This window comes from Lathyrus oleraceus, chromosome 7, assembly GCF_024323335.1.
Source record: "Lathyrus oleraceus cultivar Zhongwan6 chromosome 7, CAAS_Psat_ZW6_1.0, whole genome shotgun sequence".
In the NCBI taxonomy this organism is placed as follows: Eukaryota; Viridiplantae; Streptophyta; class Magnoliopsida; order Fabales; family Fabaceae; genus Lathyrus; species Lathyrus oleraceus.
Genome location: NC_066585.1, coordinates 513,533,767 through 513,552,707, shown reverse-complemented (window position 1 = coordinate 513,552,707; position 18,941 = coordinate 513,533,767). Strand labels below are relative to the sequence as shown.

At 35.7% G+C, this 18,941-nt stretch overlaps 1 protein-coding gene across 4 annotated transcripts; it reads left to right on the top strand.

The window, feature by feature from the left end:
• The first annotated feature begins 10,185 nt into the window (after nt 1-10,185).
• LOC127104966 (protein transport protein Sec61 subunit beta) lies at nt 10,186-15,928 on the top strand. Of its 4 annotated transcripts, XM_051042105.1 has the most exons (4): nt 10,186-10,351; nt 11,138-12,343; nt 12,442-13,890; nt 14,369-15,928. In XM_051042105.1, the coding sequence occupies exons 3-4, from the start codon at nt 12,689-12,691 to the stop codon at nt 15,822-15,824; spliced, it is 2,658 nt and encodes an 885-aa protein (XP_050898062.1). In that variant the 5' UTR covers nt 10,186-10,351; nt 11,138-12,343; nt 12,442-12,688; the 3' UTR covers nt 15,825-15,928. The 4 variants fall into 4 exon arrangements, with proteins under 4 accessions (XP_050898062.1, XP_050898061.1, XP_050898064.1 ...); XM_051042104.1 differs by having other exon boundaries at nt 11,138-13,890; XM_051042106.1 differs by having other exon boundaries at nt 10,196-10,351; nt 11,138-13,890; nt 14,443-14,758.
• The last annotated feature ends 3,013 nt before the right edge of the window (nt 15,929-18,941 follow it).

The window sequence follows — 18,941 nt, the reverse complement described above, 5'->3', positions numbered from 1 at the left end:
GATTCATGTTAGTAGACCCAAATATAATATCGTCTACATAATTTTGTACTAATATCAAGTGCTTTCCTTGACGTTTAATGAAGAGAGTTGTGTCAACCTTTCCTCTTGAGTAACCTTGATCGAGTAAAAATTTACTTAGTCGCTCATACCAAGCTCTAGGAGCTTGTTTGAGACCATATAAAGCCCTTTTTAGTTTATAAACATGATCAGGATACTCATGAGATTCAAAACCCGGAGGTTGTGCGACGTAGACCTCTTCATTTATGTGACCGTTAAGGAACGCACTCTTAACATCCATTTGGAATAGTTTAAAGTCTTTCGCACAAGCGAAGGCAAGGAGAAGGCGTATAGCCTCGAGTCGGGCAACCGGCGCATAAGTTTCCTCATAGTCGATGCCTTCCTCTTGGTTATACCCTTGCGCGACTAAACGTGCCTTGTTACGGGTTATTACCCCGTTTTCGTCCAGCTTGTTCCTAAACACCCATCGGGTGCCGATTACTCGATGATCTCGCGGAGGAGGGACAAGGTCCCAAACCTCATTTCTAGTGAACTGATTTAGTTCCTCCTGCATTGACAAAAACCAGTGTTCATCGAGTAGGGCTTCTTTAGGCTTTTTAGGTTCCATTTGCGAAACGAAAGCGAAGTGATAACAGAAATTACTTAGCTTCGATCGAGTTGTAACACCCTTTGAGATATCTCCGAGAATGTTGTCGATTGGATGGTCTTTGGGAGACTTCCAAGCTTGAGGGAGATCATCGTTTGAAGGCGGATGAGATACCTCGGTTTCCTCATGGTGTACATCTTTATTCTCCTCAACTTTGACTTTGTCGAGTTGATCAATCCCCGGCTCGCCACCTTTGAGTATGTCTTCTGTAGATGTACCTGCACCATGAACAACACTACCCTTTCCGACGTTTCTCGGATAGGATTCATCAAAAGTGACATGTACAGGCTCTTCCACAGCAAGTAATCGTTTATTATATATTCTATATGATTTACTCGATTGAGAGTATCTGAGGAAGATACATTCGTCGGCCTTGGAATCGAATTTGCCCAAGTTTTCCTTTCCATTATTTAATACGAAACATTTGCAACCAAAAACATGTAAGTGAGAAATATTTGGCTTTCGCCCTTTTAAAAGCTCATACGGTGTTTTGTTTAGAATGGGGCGAATGAGCACCCTATTCAAAACATAACACGCCGTACTAATGGCGTCTGCCCAAAAATATTTCGGTAAACCACTTTCGTTAATCATTGTTCTTCCCAATTCTTCCAAAATTCGATTTTTACGCTCCACAACCCCATTTTGTTGAGGAGTACATGGAGCGGAGAAGTTATGATCGATACCATGGTTACCGCAATATTCTTCAAATAAATGGTTTTCAAACTCACCCCCATGGTCGCTTCTAATTGCAACAATGTTTGTATTTAATTTATTTTGGGAAAGCTTAGCAAATCTTTCAAAGGCGGCGAACGTATCGCTCTTGCTTACTAAAAAGATAGTCCAACAAAATCTAGAAAAATCGTCCACTATTACGAAACCGTAATAATTTCCTCCTAGACTTTTAATCCTAGACGGTCCAAAGAAGTCCATATGAAGAAGTTCGAGAGGTCTCGTTGTTGAAACGATATTTTTGGATTTAAATGAGATCCTCATTTGCTTCCCTTTTTGACAAGCATCACAAAGGTGATCCTTGGTGAACTTTATTTTGGGGAGACCTAGGACTAGATCTTTTGAGACTATTTTGTTTAGTAAGTCAAAGTTAACATGTGCTAAACGCCTATGCCATAACCATGAATCTTCATTCATTGTTACAAGGCATTTGTCACTTGTTAACGATACTTCATTTAAATCTAACATATAGACATTATTCACACGCAGGCCATTAAACATGCTCTTCTTATCATCATTATGTACAATTTTGCAACAATCTTTTGAAAACGATACATTGTATCCTTTGTCACATAATTGACTGATGCTAAGTAGATTGTGTTTAAGACCTTCGACAAGCAATACATCAGAAATAGTAGTGGAAGAAGGATTACCTACACTACCTTTACCAAGTATTGCTCCACGGTTGTTGTCACCATAGGTTACATATCCTTTCTTCTTAGCCACGAAGTCAATGAAGAGTGATATGTCTCCTGACATGTGCCTTGAGCATCCACTGTCGAGAAACCATCTTCTCTCGATAGTCTCGAGGCATTGTACCTATGGAAATGCAATTAACACGAGAAGGTACCCAATGGCTTATTGGGTCTTGAATGGTGAGGAACGAAATGGTTGCATTTGGGCAGCCATTAATAAATGCCTTTAGGAACTAAAAATCTCCTAAATCTCCATTTAGCAATGGAGTGGCCTTTCTTGCAACAATAAAGACAAGAGAAATTTACATTTTGATTGCCTTTGCTATCTTCATCCTTTATAACATATTTATATTTTTGATATGGATTAACCATACTTTTTCGAAAGTTTGATTTATCGATAGCAAAGGTAATCTTGGGCTCAAGAGCCTTGTCAAGTTTGGCCTTTAGGTTTCTTACTTCACCTTGCCAAATGTAACAAGTATCACACCCAAAGTTCATCATTCTACTTCTAAGGTCCTCACAACCTGCTTTTGTGCTTTCTACTATAGAAGCCTTAAGTGCCTCAAGTTTCCTTTCGGATTCTCGAAATTTTTGTTCTAAATGAGTAAAAAAATTGTTGTTTGAGGCAAGCCTTTTAAAGGCCTCTTTAGCTTCACAGTGTAAAGTATCAAATGCAGTTTGTAATTCATGATGAGACATACTAGAGGATTTTTCATATTTAGCATGTCGTACCTGTTTCTTTTTGTTCTTTTGATGAGCAGGGAGACATAGGTTTGCATTTTCATCTTCATCACTAGAACTTTCATCATCGGAGGAGTCGATATCGCTTTCCTAAGCTATGTATGCTCTCCTTGGATTTGATGATTTCTTGTGTGATTTGTATGATTCCTTTTCCTTTGTCTTCTTGTTCATCGGACAGTCCGGTTTGTAATGACCGGGCTTTCCACACGTATAGCACGACCCTCTAGTCATTTTACCTTTTGAGTCATCATTTTTAGAGTACCTAGATTGTTTCCGGAAGTTTACCAGGTTCTTCTCGGAATGTTGGATGCCGTTCTTTCTCACGTAACGATTGTAACGTTTAACGAACAACCCCATATCTTCGCTCTTGTCCTCTTCTTCTTCGTCGCTCGAGGAGTAATCACTTTGCTCTTTTGCTTGAGACTTCGAGGAGGAAGTCTTAAGAGCTATGGATTTCTTTTCACTCACCTTTGCTTTGTCCTTCTTTTCTTTTTTTTCATGTTTTTCTAGGCTCAAGAGTACTTGTTCGTGCTCTTGTAGTTTGCCAAATAATGTTGTCAAGTCTAATATGGTAAGATCATTCGCTTCTTTGATGGTGGTCACTTTCGGCTGCCATTCCCTGTTAAGACATCTCAAGATCTTATTAGTAGCAACATCATTGGAAACCGGCCTACCTAGTGAATGTAATCGATTGATAAGATGAGTAAATCTCTTTTGCATGTTAGCAATGGTTTCCCCTTGCTCCATGAAAAAGAGATCAAACTCTTGTGTTAGTGTGTTGATTCTTGCCAACTTAACATCGTTCGTCCCCTCATGGGCAATTTGTAGTGAATCCCACATGGCCTTAGCAGTAGGACAATGGGATACACGATAGTATTCATCTACACCTAATGAGGAGATTAGGATATTTTTGGCTTTCCAATCATAATTGTATTTCTTTTCATCATCATCGGTCCATTGTGCTTCGGGCTTAGGCACTAAGTCATTGTTCTCATTAGTCATGGTTATTTCAATTAGACCATTGAGAATAACGTTCCATATTTTTCTATCTATGGAATTTATGTGCACCTGCATACAGTCTTTCCAATAACTATAATTTTCACCATTGAAAACGGGAGCTCTATTATAAGCCCCTTTAGGTTCGTTAGCCATTTTCTATCAAAGTTATATTTTGAAGCACGGAGTGAACCTGAGCTCCTGATACCACTTGTTAGACTATGGCACGAATCTAGAGGGGGGGGGGGGGTTGAATAGATCCCAATTAAAAATTGAGTCAGCGCTACCAATTAAAATTTGTTTTGAAAATTTGTTTTTAAGTGCGGAAGCGGCCGAGGAAAATATAGTCTAAAACGAACTGTTATTGGAAAACCGGATATGCGTCAAGCCTATGGATTGGTGATAATGTGGAATAAGAATCACTACACTAGTCACACAATCAATGATTTGTTTTACTAGCTAGGGTTCCTAGTTCCAATGATTCAAAGAGCAAACCAAACTAGATACACAACTAAGATAATTTTGGTTTAGGCAAATTATCAAACACTTGGTGTGCAAAAACACTCCAAGTGATATTTATGTTGAGTAAGTGCTTTCAATTAATCTAGTACAATATTCTATTGTACTTTGGATTCAAAAATGGAGTTTTAACCTCTTACTCAATTAATACCAAAGTTTGACAAAAATGCTTATACCAGAATCACTTAATTTTTAAGCTAAAACAATTATGCAGAAAATTAGAGAAGACAAAGATTTGATGAGGCAGTTCCCCCGCCGTCCTCGCTTTGGGGTACGTCTGCCCTCAATTCTAAAAACTAGAATTGAGATGATTTAATAGATATCACTTGTTGAATTTAACCGTTTATACAAGGATTGCAAAGCAAATATACAACAGAACTCTCAAGATGTTGAATATTGCTTCCACTCCTTGTTCTTTGATTCAAGATGAATCAAGCCCTTCGATTGTTGTTGATAGACCTCCGATTCCAGCCCCTTTGTTGAATAACCCTCAGTTCTTCAAACCCTCGGCCCGACTGATCTCAACTACAACAAATCGAACCCGAATTCTTCCCTTCAATATCACTGAATCCGCTACTAGATTGACGAAGACTTCCTCTTCTCAATCACCTTCGCTCAGCTGAAAATTGATGAAGAAATTCGTCCAAAAACCCCCAAACACAAACCAGTCTTGGAGGACAAAACCCCAACGGTTTTATTCAAGAAAAAACCTGTCACAAGCTTTAACCCGAACCGGATTCCCCAATCTCGGCTTCGAACCTTATCACCTTTAACCAATCACAAAGCACTTCAAAAATGGTTGTGTGTAGTTGATGTGTTGTGAGATGTTGAAGATGAAGATGATGAATCTTGGACACCTATTTCACTTTTTCTTGTTTCTTTGAACACTTGAATCAATTTGACAAATGTTAGTTGATACAAGTAACTAAACTTCTATATATAGTAACCAACTTACCAACCAAAAATAACAGCTTTTCAAACAGAGTGGAAAATAATCAAAAACTGAATTTGCGCACGAGCGGTCGACCATAGCAGGTCTATGCGTCGATGCATGACCTGTAATTTTGGACAGGCTGAAGAATGCTTCAGTATGCGTCGACCATAGGTCGGCGTGCGCTGACCCGTGGGAAAATGAAAGTTTCATGCGCCGACCCTGTGGCCGACTCAAGTCTTCCATGCGCTGACCCGTGGCCAACTGCACTATGCCATGCGCCGACATGTGTTCGACTCAAGCCACCATGCGCTGACCAGTCACCAACTGGTCTATGTTATGCGCTGACCCGTGGCTCATGCGCTGACCCTTGCGGTCGACTCAAACCCTGCAAATCTGCAAAAATTCATAGTTTTGTGGTTTTCATGCATTTTGTCATGACCATATTTTATCCACATATGTTGTATGAAATATAACAGTTTTAGATGAGCATAGAAAAGGATATGATAGGTGATATGTTGCATTTGTTTTGTAGAAGTGGAATCGACAATGCCGATTCATCCATGGTGGTCATTTGTCATCATCGAAACCTATGATTGTATGTTGTATGACAATTTGCCTTTACATCTATTGTTTTGCACGTCCGTATGTACTTAGACTAACATAATTGTTGGTTCCACATTTAGGTGAATTTTTTACTTATGTCACCTTCAAAATAGCTCAAAACATTCAAATATAGCAAAATTAAGGTGGAAATGATCAAATATTTAAATATAATCTAAAAACATCAATCTCTAAATAAAAATAATAATAATAATAAATGAGATAATTAATAAATTCCTAATTAAATCTAATCAAATAAAACTTGATAAATAATGACTGACCAGTCCACCCAATGTATCTCCAATTTTCTAAAGATATAAAGATGATGAATTATTACACTTAGGGGACAACCTAATTTATTTTCTTGTATAAGGAGTTGAATGTTGTGACAAAAAATAGTACAAAGCAACTAGTTGGATATATGACACTGTTTTAGATGACAAATATATCAATTTATTGAATTCACTGTTAAATATTAATAACTATATAATATTATTTACTATTTAATATACATTGACGTGGGAATAGACTTATCCCTTTTCAAGTATTTCTATATGAGAGTTCAATCTAGAGTACGCAAAGATTGGGTCTTGTGGTAACATTTTTACTCTGACAAAGGGATAAATTTGCAGAGGCTATATAGATAGCACTTAAATCACCTATTAGTGCATGATGTGATGATCGAGAACTACACTCTTCGCTAGAGTATCGCGCCTTCCATATGGATTTTTCTATTTTTTGGTTGCATCAAATACATATCACACATAGTTTGGTGTTTTCCTTAGTGAGTACTATGGATGAAGATTGAGTCTCAAAGTTCCCATTCGACCTACTATGATGCATTTTTTAGGACCATTTTGTCTGGATTTGTTTGTATTTTGTGTACAATATTATATTGCATTCGGCTTGATATGTTACATTATATATGATTTTGGATTTTTTGATTCAATTATTAATTTTCGATGTTTTTTAGGTTATTATTTATGTTTGTCTAATTTAAACGTGTTATTATCAAATATATGAACTCTGATAGTGTAATAAGTAATTTCAAATTTTATAATCTGAACTCATGCTAAGGGATTTTAGCATAGTCTAGATTTAATAATTTGAACCCATGCCGAGAGACTTTTGGCATAATCCGTATCATATAATTCTAAGTATATCATTGCATTCTCTTGTGTAGTCTAGATTGCACATACAATTTCTGTAGACTAGAACACACAAGAGCTTGTATAAATGATGTGTTTTGTTAATTTGTAGTTCACATAAGAAAATCAACGAACGTTTCTTAACCATGCCAAGTCATAATGAACTTTAACGTAGTTGCAGTTTACAACAATAAAGGAACTTCTCTCCATTTGTTTAGGATCAATATCAATATTACATTGTTTAGTCTAAATTCATAGTTGAACTAAATAAATATTTGTCTTAACTGCCCCAACACAAGCAGGGTGGTCATCATTGCATATCATCGTCCGTCAATAGACGATTATGAACATATTTTATTTTTCAACATGTAACTTCAAAATGAAAATGATATTAAAATCGTATTCTAAATATTTGGCCAACATAGTACCAAGAGACCGATCGTGTTAGATGCAACCTTGTTCAAATCTTTATGTGTTAAAGTCTGATTTGTCCGAAGACATTTGTTGAGGTAGCGACGTGCATGACTGAGCGCAATGAAGACATAACTAGTTTGTTTGATTTATGATCTTATTTGTATTTAATTGATGTTTTTAATCATTTAGAACTTACTATTGGTGTTCAACAGAACATGTTTAATTTCATCTAGTTTAATGCAGTGTTCTTATTTATTGTATTTGTTTATAAGCTCGACAATTTAATATTTTAGAATCAGAGGTTTCAAAAACACGACATGGATTCTAAAATCCGAAGTACATATTATCGATTTTATAAATTTATGGAGAAAAAAAATAGGAATTTCTCTTCCCACAATAAGGGTTACTCTCTAACCTCATATGTGTTAAAGTATGATTTGTCCCAAGACATTTCTTGAGGTAGCGGCGTGCATGACTGAGCGCAATGAAGACATAACTAGTCTGTTTGATTTATGATCTTATTTGTATTTAATTGATGTTTTAATCATTTAGAACTTACTATTGGTGTTCAACAGAACATGTTTAATTTCATCTAGTTTAATGCAGTGTTCTTATTTATTGTATTTGTTTATAAGCTCGACAATTTAATATTTTAGAATCAGAGGTTTCAAAAACACGACATGGATTCTAAAATCCGAAGTACATATTGTCGATTTTATAAATTTATGGAGAAAAAAAATAGGAATTTCTCTTCCCACAATAAGGGTTACTCTCTAACCCCATATGTGTTAAAGTCTGATTTGTCCCAAGACATTTCTTGAGGTAGCGGCGTGCATGACTGAGCGCAATGAAGACATAACTAGTCTGTTTAATTTATGATCTTATTTGTATTTAATTGATGTTTTTAATCATTTAGAACTTACTATTGGTGTTCAACAGAACATGTTTAATTTCATCTAGTTTAATGCAGTGTTCTTATTTATTGTATTTGTTTATAAGCTCGACAATTTAATATTTTAGAATCAGAGGTTTCAAAAACACGACATGGATTCTAAAATCCGAAGTACATATTGTCGATTTTATAAACTTATGGAGAAAAAGAATAGGAATTTCTCTTCCCACAATAAGGGTTACTCTCTAACCCTAGTGAAACACCAAAAATACTCATGAAATTTAGAAATATACTTTTCGACGCACTCCAATTCATACACAATCTATTAGTAGGTGAGTCGCACCCTAACTTATGACAAAAATTGATACAGAAATGCATCTTCATATACATTCTGCAAGTGTATTTCTGAAAATTACCGAACCAGAAACAGATACAAAAACGAAACAGATATAGAAACAAATATAAATTAACATCAATAATTGTTATGACATATATACAAAATGAAACATTACATAGATAATTGTTAACGTAAATAGAACATTACATTTCATTATAAAGTATGACGTTTCAACATGTTTAGAATATCTTTGGTCTATCTTCCAATCTTTGGATCCAACTCGATCGAACTTTTTGTTTCGTAACAGTGAAATATACTCCACATAACAATTAAATATTCATCAATCTTCAGCTCAAACTCACTTATCTGTATCTTCCCATCACTGTCAATTAAGGGTGAAGGATGATAGAGCTTCACAATTATTCGATTGTATGGGTACCTATTCTCTAGTTTTAATTTTAGATCAATAAGGCGAGTGATCCCTAAGAACCTAAATTGAATATGAGACTTCTCACCATTGAAGTACATAGAGAGATATATGCATACTACGACATTTTGTTTGTTCTTTGTGTCTTTGTGTTATAACAAGTTTAGTGACACACATATTTATACAAGTTTTAAATAAATATGAACCTTAGAAATCAGATTTTGTCTTAGGGGATATTCCGAAGATGTACTTCAGGATGCACTATGCTTCGTTTAATGAAATTATGATGAATTCGAAAATACATTTCCGAATAAACCACTGCTATCTTTATTTTTAACAATATAAGGTGAGTCAGAAAATGCATTTCCCAACAATGTTATAGAACCTGTTATAGAAACATAATCTTTTATAGAAACATAACCTATTATGAAACATAACAATTTGAAAATTTTAGAAAACTGAAACATACATTAAAATCTAGGAAAATGTAAATATTTGACATCGTTAATATTAATCCAACATTACATACAAAACATGTCTAATCATCTAAATACATTGTTGGACAAAAACTAAAATAAATCAAAACATGTGTCGTTGCCTATATATATATATATATATATATATATATATATATGGGTGGTCATACATTTGACTTTTATTTATTTGATTCTCTTTCAATATCGTTCAACTTGGTGAATTTTCGCATCATATCCATAAAATGATTCGATCGAGTTTCATATTCCTTTGTTGAATGAGATGTCTAATCTAATGATGTCAGTCAGCATAAGACATTCTGATTTCAAATAAACTTGAACAAAATGATTTAGAAATCCACCAAATAAGCATAATTCTTGCTTCACAAATCTGAAAGTGCATATCCATATTTGTTTAGAAAGCTCACCATGGAAAAAAACAATTCCCATACAAATATAAATTAAAAATGACAATGGGCCATAACAGTATTTGTTTAGAAAGCCCAACAAATTTAAGCCCGTTAAAAAAATCCCAACTTTCCTCACCGCTAACGCTGATTAATAACAAGCAAAACATGATTACGTGGCAAATCCTTATTGGACACGTTCGCGTGGACATACATCACAAATACAAGTCAAATTTTATTTCTTTTTATAAATCTATTACGACTAATTAAACGAGTAAACAAAGTCGTTTAAAACTTCATTCACCAAACACGACGAGTTCACCGTCTCAGATCACCGGCGCCGACGAATCTCAGTAACCGGAAATCCTCATTCAGGTTCGTTTCTCAAATTTTGTTTTTCAGTTGTTTAATCGGATAAGTAAAATTGATTTGTTTGTGTATTTTGAGTTTCATGCAGTTAAGGTCCTTGATTATAGAGTCAGGACTAGGGTTTTGAGATTTTGAATTTTTCTTGTAGTTTTCTAAATTTCAATGGGTTAGTCTAATTTAACGTGTTTCAGAATTGGATCAAAGTTTCTGATAGGTATGAACTAGGGTTTTAAATGCTAAAACTTGTTTTGAATTGTTGTTTTGAGTTTTTGCATGTCATATGTAAGTATATTAAAGTAGTTAATTGCGGCCAATAGCTGCACTATAGTGGAGCAGTGGCGCCGCTATAGTGGGATAGCGGTGCGGAGCAGTTCCCGGCACAGAGCGGTTTCTGAACTGCTATCCTTTTTCCCTTTGAAAAAATGAAATTATCCCTTAATATTTATTATTTAAGTTTGAATTTTGGGATGTAATGTTTCGATTCAGACTTCTTGATGTTGATTAAGAGTTTCCATTAAAACAGATTGGTTTTTGGGTGTTTTTAAGTTTTGTGCTTTGATTTATGAATATTTAATGGGATTTGAGCTGTTTGATTTACATTCAATATAGTATGTTGATTATTATTATAGGTAATTTGTCCCAAAAAAATGATCAAATAGTTGTTATATAGGCCATCCCGCTATCCCACTTTTGGGGTCCGCAATTCAGGATTGATTACTCTGGTTTGTAATTGGGAATTCATTCTAAATTGGATCCTAGTTTTGATGTTAACTATGTGAATTTTCATTTCAGATAATGGCTTTAGGTGGAGGAGCTCCCCAAAGAGGAAGTGCAGCAGCTACTGCAAGCATGAGGAGAAGGAAAACAGCAGGTGGTGGAGCCTCAGGAGGAGCAGCTGGAACAATGCTTCAATTTTACACCGATGATGCTCCTGGCCTCAAGATCTCCCCTAATGTAGTACTTGTGATGAGCATTGGCTTTATAGCTTTTGTTGCTGTTCTTCATGTGATGGGCAAACTGTATTTCAGAGAGGCTTAAGAAATATAACCCAAGAAGCTGGGTTTGTTTTTGGACCTTTTATACATTGACTCTGTTAATGAACTTAGATTTATGTTGCTAGAATGATCTATCCCTTTGATATTGTATTTCTAAGGATATATTTAGCTTTGTTTATCTTTTGTTCCTAGAAGGGAAAGTGGTATAAGATGTAAAATTTGATGAATTTTTTTTTATGCATACTTATGAATTGTTAATGGTGTGGGGAAAGTAGTCTCAAAAGATAAACATGGGAAACACCATTTGAACTCAAACAAATAAATCTATATAATTTACACTTAAATCTAATAGTTAACTAATTTCGATTAAAATCGAATGGTTGATGGTTGAAGGGGTGGCAAAAGGGATCGGTTTGTCAGCATTGCGGAGCGGGGATAAGGATCTAGACATGGTTTTTTTTTCTTCTGGCTTTTGCGTTTGGGTCCATGGGCATTAATAGAAGTTTTGCAACTTTTTAAGCCTTTAGGGGTGCAAGACTTACTAAAACAAAAAAAGTAGAGGATTAGAGTTACTTGATATGTTTTTTCAGACATCATCAATGCTATACAAAAAGAATTTAGTATTTTGTGAATTTGAAACCCCAAATTGCTTGATTCCTACGATTCCTCAGAAAAATAATGGCACATTCTTTTTGCTTAATAATAATATACATGAAATATAAAATAAAGAGTTTGAATATCATGATCATCACACTGAAAATCTGTCTAAATCCCGTAGGCCATAACCAAAGCATACATGGAAAAAGCTTCTCTCATCACACACACAACCTCTCTCTTGACACCTTTAAATTCTTCACTTTCCTCACTTTACTTCTTATTCTCTTATATATAATTTTATTCCACCTTCCACCATAATTCACATTCACAAACTTTTCTTTTCAATTGTGAGTCAAATACTTTCCATTCTTCCTTTGAAACTCTAAACTTCAAAAAAAAGTTTAACGTGAGTTGGCTCAACTTGTTTATCCTCTCACATGCTTGTTTCTTGTCTAGTCTATATGGTTTTTTTAAGTCTAACTCAATTTTGTGTCCTTTCTGCAGCAGCCGCATCTGCGACCGCAAACGATGATTTGATTTAAAATTTGTTAGTACCATCCTTTTGTCCCCTCCCCACCACTCTCATTATTTTTTCTTGCACTTGAAACTTTCTTTTATATTTGTATGCACCAAAAGTTTGTTGTTGATGTAATAGTTTGGTTCATGGACTATGCTTTATTAGGACCCACCAATACTTTTCTACAAAGTGCAAGAAAATGGAAATATCAATGTTCATAAGATCCTCTTCTAAATGCTTTCCTACATTATACACATCAACCTAACAATGCAAGATAAATTCATCATCTTTTCTTTGTTTCTTGTTCTTTTTTGTCCATTCCAAGTGATCTCACTCTACCAACCTTTCAATGAAGATATGCTAGGGTTGATTGTGTTCAAATCAGGTCTAGAAGATCCAAAAAACAAACTTTCTTCTTGGAATGAAGATGATTATAGTCCTTGCAATTGGGAAGGTGTAAAATGTGACCCTTCAACAAATAGAGTTTCTTCTCTTGTTCTTGATGGATTCTCTCTTTCGGGCCATATCGGTAAGAGTCTTATGAAGTTGCAGTTTCTTCAAATTCTTTCACTTTCTAGGAACAACTTCACAGGGAAAATAAACCATGATCTTCTTGTTACACTTTGGAATCTAAAAGTTGTTGATTTGAGTGAAAATAGTCTCTCCGGAGCAATTCCGGACGAGCTTTTTCGACAATGTTGGTCGTTAAGAGTTTTATCGTTTGCGAAGAACAATCTATCGGGTAAGATTCCCGAGTCTTTGAGTTCGTGCTACTCGTTAGCAAGTTTGAACTTTTCGTCTAATCAGTTGAATGGTGAATTGCATTCGGGAATGTGGTTTTTGAAGGAACTTCAATCGCTTGATCTATCGAATAATTTTCTTAAAGGAGAAATTCCCGAAGGAGTTCAAAATCTATATGATTTGAGAGAGTTAAGGCTAGGGAGGAATTTTTTCACCGGTAGGATTCCGGAGAATATAGGAAACTGTTTGCTTTTGAAGATGATCGATTTCGGTGATAATCTTCTAACCGATGAAATTCCAGAGTCGATACAAAGACTCACTTCATGCACATTGTTGAATTTGCAAGTGAATTTTCTCAATGGAAGCATTCCACATTGGATTGGCGAATTGAACAATCTTGAGATATTGGATCTTTCGTCAAATAGATTTTCGGGTTCGATTCCATCTGGAATCGGAGGTCTTAGAAGTTTGCAAGTTTTGAATTTATCTACGAACAATATCTTTGGTTCTATTCCAGTGAGTATAAAAGAGCTTAAATCTTTGTATGTTCTTGACTTAAGTGATAACAAGCTTAATGGAAGCATTCCTTTAGAAATAGAAGGAGCAATTTCACTTCTTGAATTGAAGCTTCAAAGGAACTTGTTAGGTGGAAGAATTCCAGTTCAAATTGCAAAATGTTCAGCTCTAAAATCTTTGTAAGTTCTTTATCAAACTTTACATCTGTCATGCTATTGTAGGTTAGGCCTTGTTTGGATAAATAGATTAATTAAGTGCTTATAGCATAAGCGCTTATCATATAAAATGTTTTGTATACGTTATTTCTATACAGAAAGATGAAATAAAATCACTGTTTTTTCATATAAGCTATAAGCTACTTTCATAAGCTATGTAATAATAGACATTTCTGAAAAAATACGTGTTCGTGTCTATGTTAGTATCAGAAACCGACTTCGACACTTATGATTATATTCAATTTATTTAGTTTTTAAAATAACTATCAATATCAACATGTCAATGTTGGTGTCATGTCTGGTGTCCGTGTCTGTGTCTGCGTTTCATACCGCACAACAGGAAATAAGCCCAAATAAGTCAATTCAACAACCTTCTTGAGTTTAAGAATCTATCATTCTTTCTAACTTTTACTATTTTTCTTTGTGAATTTCAATGGAACAGGAATCTTGCACACAACAATCTTATTGGTTCAATCCCTACATCAATTGCAAACCTAACAAATCTTCAATATGCAGATTTGTCATGGAACAAACTCTCTGGAACTTTACCGAAAAAGCTCACAAATCTTACACATCTTTCCTCATTCAATGTTTCATATAACCATCTTCAAGGTGAACTACCAATTGGTGGATTCTTCAACACAATCACTCCCTCATTTGTTCATGGAAATCCATTGTTGTGTGGTTCTGTTGTTAACCACTCATGCGATCGATCTTATCATCCGAAACCTATTGTTTTGAACCCTAATTCAAATTACAGCAATTCAAGAACTTCATTACAAAACCATCATCACAAGATAATGCTTAGTATATCAGTTTTTATTGCTATTGGTGCGGCGGTTTCTATTGTTGTTGGTGTTGTTGCTGTTACCATTTTGAATATTCATGTTAGGGCTTCAGTTTCGCATTCTGGTTATCCATTTGGATTATCTGGTGGTGAGGATAATAGTTTTTCGCCCGAAAAAGATCCGAAATGCGGAAAGTTTGTGATGCTTAATGGCGACATTGTTGAGTTTCCCAATGAGGTGAATAATCTTCTTAAAGAAGGTAATGAAATCGGCCGCGGTGGATTCGGAGTTGTTTATTGTGTTGTCCTTCGAGATCAGAATTTCATTGCGATTAAGAAGCTTATAGGTTCGAGTTTGACAAAATCACAAGAAGATTTCGAGAGAGAAGTTCAAAAGCTTGGTAACATTAAGCATCAAAATCTCGTGGCACTTGAAGGTTATTATTGGAATTCATCATTTCAGCTTATAATTTATGAGTATTTTTCTAGAGGGAGTTTGCATAAGCTTCTACATGATGATGATCAAAGAAAAATTGTGTTTTCTTGGAGAGCAAGGTTCAAGGTTATTTTAGGAATAGCAAAAGGTTTGGCCTATTTACATCAAATGAACATAATCCATTATAACCTAAAATCTACTAATGTTTTTATCGATACTCGTGATGAACCGAAAATCGGAGATTTCGGTTTGGTGAATCTATTACCAATTCTAGACCATTGTGTTTTGAGCAGCAAAATTCAAAGTGCGCTAGGATACACGGCTCCTGAGTTTGCGTGTCGCACGGTTAACATAACCGAAAAATGCGACGTATATGGTTTTGGAATTTTGGTTCTAGAAATCGTGAGCGGAAAAAGACCCGTGGAATATATGGAGGACGACGTCGTTGTTCTATGTGATATGGTGAGAAGTTCGTTGGAGGATGAGAAAGTTGAACAATGTATCGATGAGAAACTTGTAGGTTATTTTTCGCCCGAGGAGGCGATTCCTATGATTAAATTGGGATTAGTTTGCGCATCGCAAGTACCTTCGAGTCGTCCTGATATGGCTGATGTTGTTAACATATTAGAGACCATTCAATGCTCTTCGGAAGGACAACAAGAGGAAATACAATGAATTTTGAAGTATAGAGATACACCTTGTATTGTAGTAATATTTTGTGAAGTAAAGTTCAGTTTGCTTTCTTTTGAAGTTATATATAAGCAAAGAATTTATATTTAGTCAATTTTGTTCTCTGCTTCTGTTTGGTTTTTGAGTTTTCATTACTTGAAAGTTTCACTATATATTTTTTCTTGTTAGTTTTGTTCATTTAAATTTGTACTACTGAGTTTCTCTTCACTATCTTCAAACTCAATTCTAAACAACAATAAATAAGAAAGAAAAAGTAAAAAAAAAAAAACACTTTGCTTCCTTTATTGATTCTCCATGCTTGTTAATAACTTTTTATTTTATTTCACATAGAAAAATGTTCCTCTCTACAAAAGCAATTTAATTTCAATTGACTAACATTTTTAATTATGAATCATCAACAGTATCTATCAACTAGTTTTAAGGTATTAGATAGCCTATGTCTTAATTTTATTAAGTAGAGCTTTGAACAATAAGAAAAAGGATGGGAGGTTCTTAATGCAAAAATATATGTTTGCGAAAATATATAATTGTTTTACATTTCGGAGATATATCTCTGGACGCATCCAAGGTTCAGTTAATGTTAAAATACCTGGAAGATACATCTCTGAAATATTTTGGAGGTTAATTCGTGTCATACCTGCCTTCTTCATCATTTCTCGTTTGCTCAAAACCATATTCAACTATCTCAAAAATTTCTCATCACCAATTCAAAAATCAATCAACGGAACTCAAGGGAACTTTAATCAGCATCAGAAACATCATACAACCTTGAAGGAAGGTTGAAATTTGTATGTTTTTTGAGTTTTTGATAAGTTTTTGAGTTTTTGTAAATGAGTAGAAATTGTTAATTAATGTTAGAAATGAGTAGAAATTGCAAGTATGATAGTTTAGACATAATGTATTACACGTTTGTTGGCTGAAAAGAACGATCAAAGCATTTTTTTAGGATTGCTTACATTGGCGCCATTGACGCAACTGATGAGTTGTAGAAAATTTCGGAGATGCATCTCTGGAATTTTTTAACGTTTTAGTTTCTCAGATTCCGAAGATGCATCTCTGAAATTTTCTCGGTATTTGTTTTTTATTTTTATTTTCTTACTTGTGGTGTTGTTTACCTGCACTAATTGTCTTCTTTACTTTAACTTACAGCCATAATGGCTGATAGACATGATAGAATGAGGCATGGGAGGGTTGCACAACACGCATCGGTGCGGCAGGAGAAGACTCAGCAAGTTTCAGAGACTCCTGATCTCTCTGATCATGCAGAGCCATCTACTTCTTGGGCTCGTGCTTCTCCCCATCCTTATCCATCTTCTTCCCGTATGAGACATGATTCACCTACTGACGCATCACTCCTTCCATCCTTCTGCAGGATCCAGGTTTCCCCTATTTAATCGCCTAAGGTACCCGATTCACTAGTGTCACCTCCTACTGCTGATGCTTAATGCATTTGTGAAGAGATGAAACTTGGAGAGCTCGTCGTTTCATCTCCCGCTTGGTGAGATGTCTATTACACTCGACGATGTCTCATGTTTTCTATATCTTCCAATCAAGGGGAGACTCCTAGATCATATAAGGATTACCAAAGATAAGGCACTCGAGATGATGGTAGACTATCTGGGGGCTGACTCAGGGGATGCAAAGGAGGAGTTGGATAGGACCAGGAGAGCTCATGCTAGATTTGAATACCTGAAAAAAAGTATATACAGAGGAGCTCCATAGAGCACATCAGGCTACGGGGTGATGACGAGCAGATGGGGCTCCGCATAACGCATACTATGAGAGCATACTTGCTATATTTGGTTGGCACTGCGATTTTTATGGACAAGACTACTACTTATACAGATGTCGTGTACCTACAGTACTTCCAGGTTTTCGAGCGAATCCATGAGTACAACTGGGGGGCCGCTTGTTTGGTCTACCTGTACTCGAATATGAAAGAGGGCTGCATGTAGAAGACGAAGCAAGTCACAGACAGCGTCACACTACTAACGGTAATAATTGTTGGTCTTTTAATGCTTCTTTGTCATTTTCATTTCATCTTTGCATAGCCATTGCTGATAATTTGTGTGTTCCAAACTTTTCATTTCAGGCTTGGATCCTCCAACGCTTCCTGCGCATCTCCGGTTGGGCGAATGTTGAGATTTACACTAAGGATATGTCATGTGCTATTGCTTTTTCCCCGCTCAGAGGGAATCATACGACTGAGCCTTTCAGAGTATATCTTAACTGTTTGGTTGCCAAAGACATGCACTTCAACAATTATGTTGATCATTGTGAGACACGGCCATTTGAAGAGATAATGTTATATTCTGGATGGTTCGCCTACAAATCGCGTCTCACTGCTCCTCATCTGCCTGAACGCGTCATGCGGTAGTTTGGCTACACTCAGATCTTTCCCAGACACCATGTTATTTATGCTCCTCCTTCTCTGACACATAGACTGATAGATGGAATGTTTGATGATTATGAGAGTCATCTGATATCGAAGGAGGCACAAAGTATCATAGTTGTGAGCGACTGGAGCTACGTCGAAGGGTATATCAGATGGTTCTTTAGGGTGTATCCGTACATAGTGCATGCTGCTCCAGGAGATCCGTCGAGGCTAGCTCATCAAGAGATTCTAGAGGAGGAGCAAGTACAATTAGATCATGTTGAGGATGTCTTGCCTAGATGACGTCACATTGTGGAGATTGCACATGCAGATATTGATAGAGGTATCTTTCCTTATGGGTCTGATGTGAGGCAAGTCCTAGATGTCATCATGACGGAGGCACATGGGGCATTGATGTACCAGAGACATCGCCAGAGAACTCAGATTGATGGCCGAGGAGGCAGAGCTGGCAGATGAGGCATAAACGATGTAGTTAGACATACACATTAGTGCATTAGTATATAGTAGTAGTACTATGGATTATATTTTATTTTGACATCATGTTACTTTATCGTTGTTCTCGATTTCTTTTTACATTTATTGATATTTTATTTATATGACATTTTTGGACCATCTAGACTTATGTACGTCATTTTTTGCATATCGCTTGTATGGTTTAAATCTTCATCTGAATACACGTAAGCAAAACATAACATGAAGAGTTATGT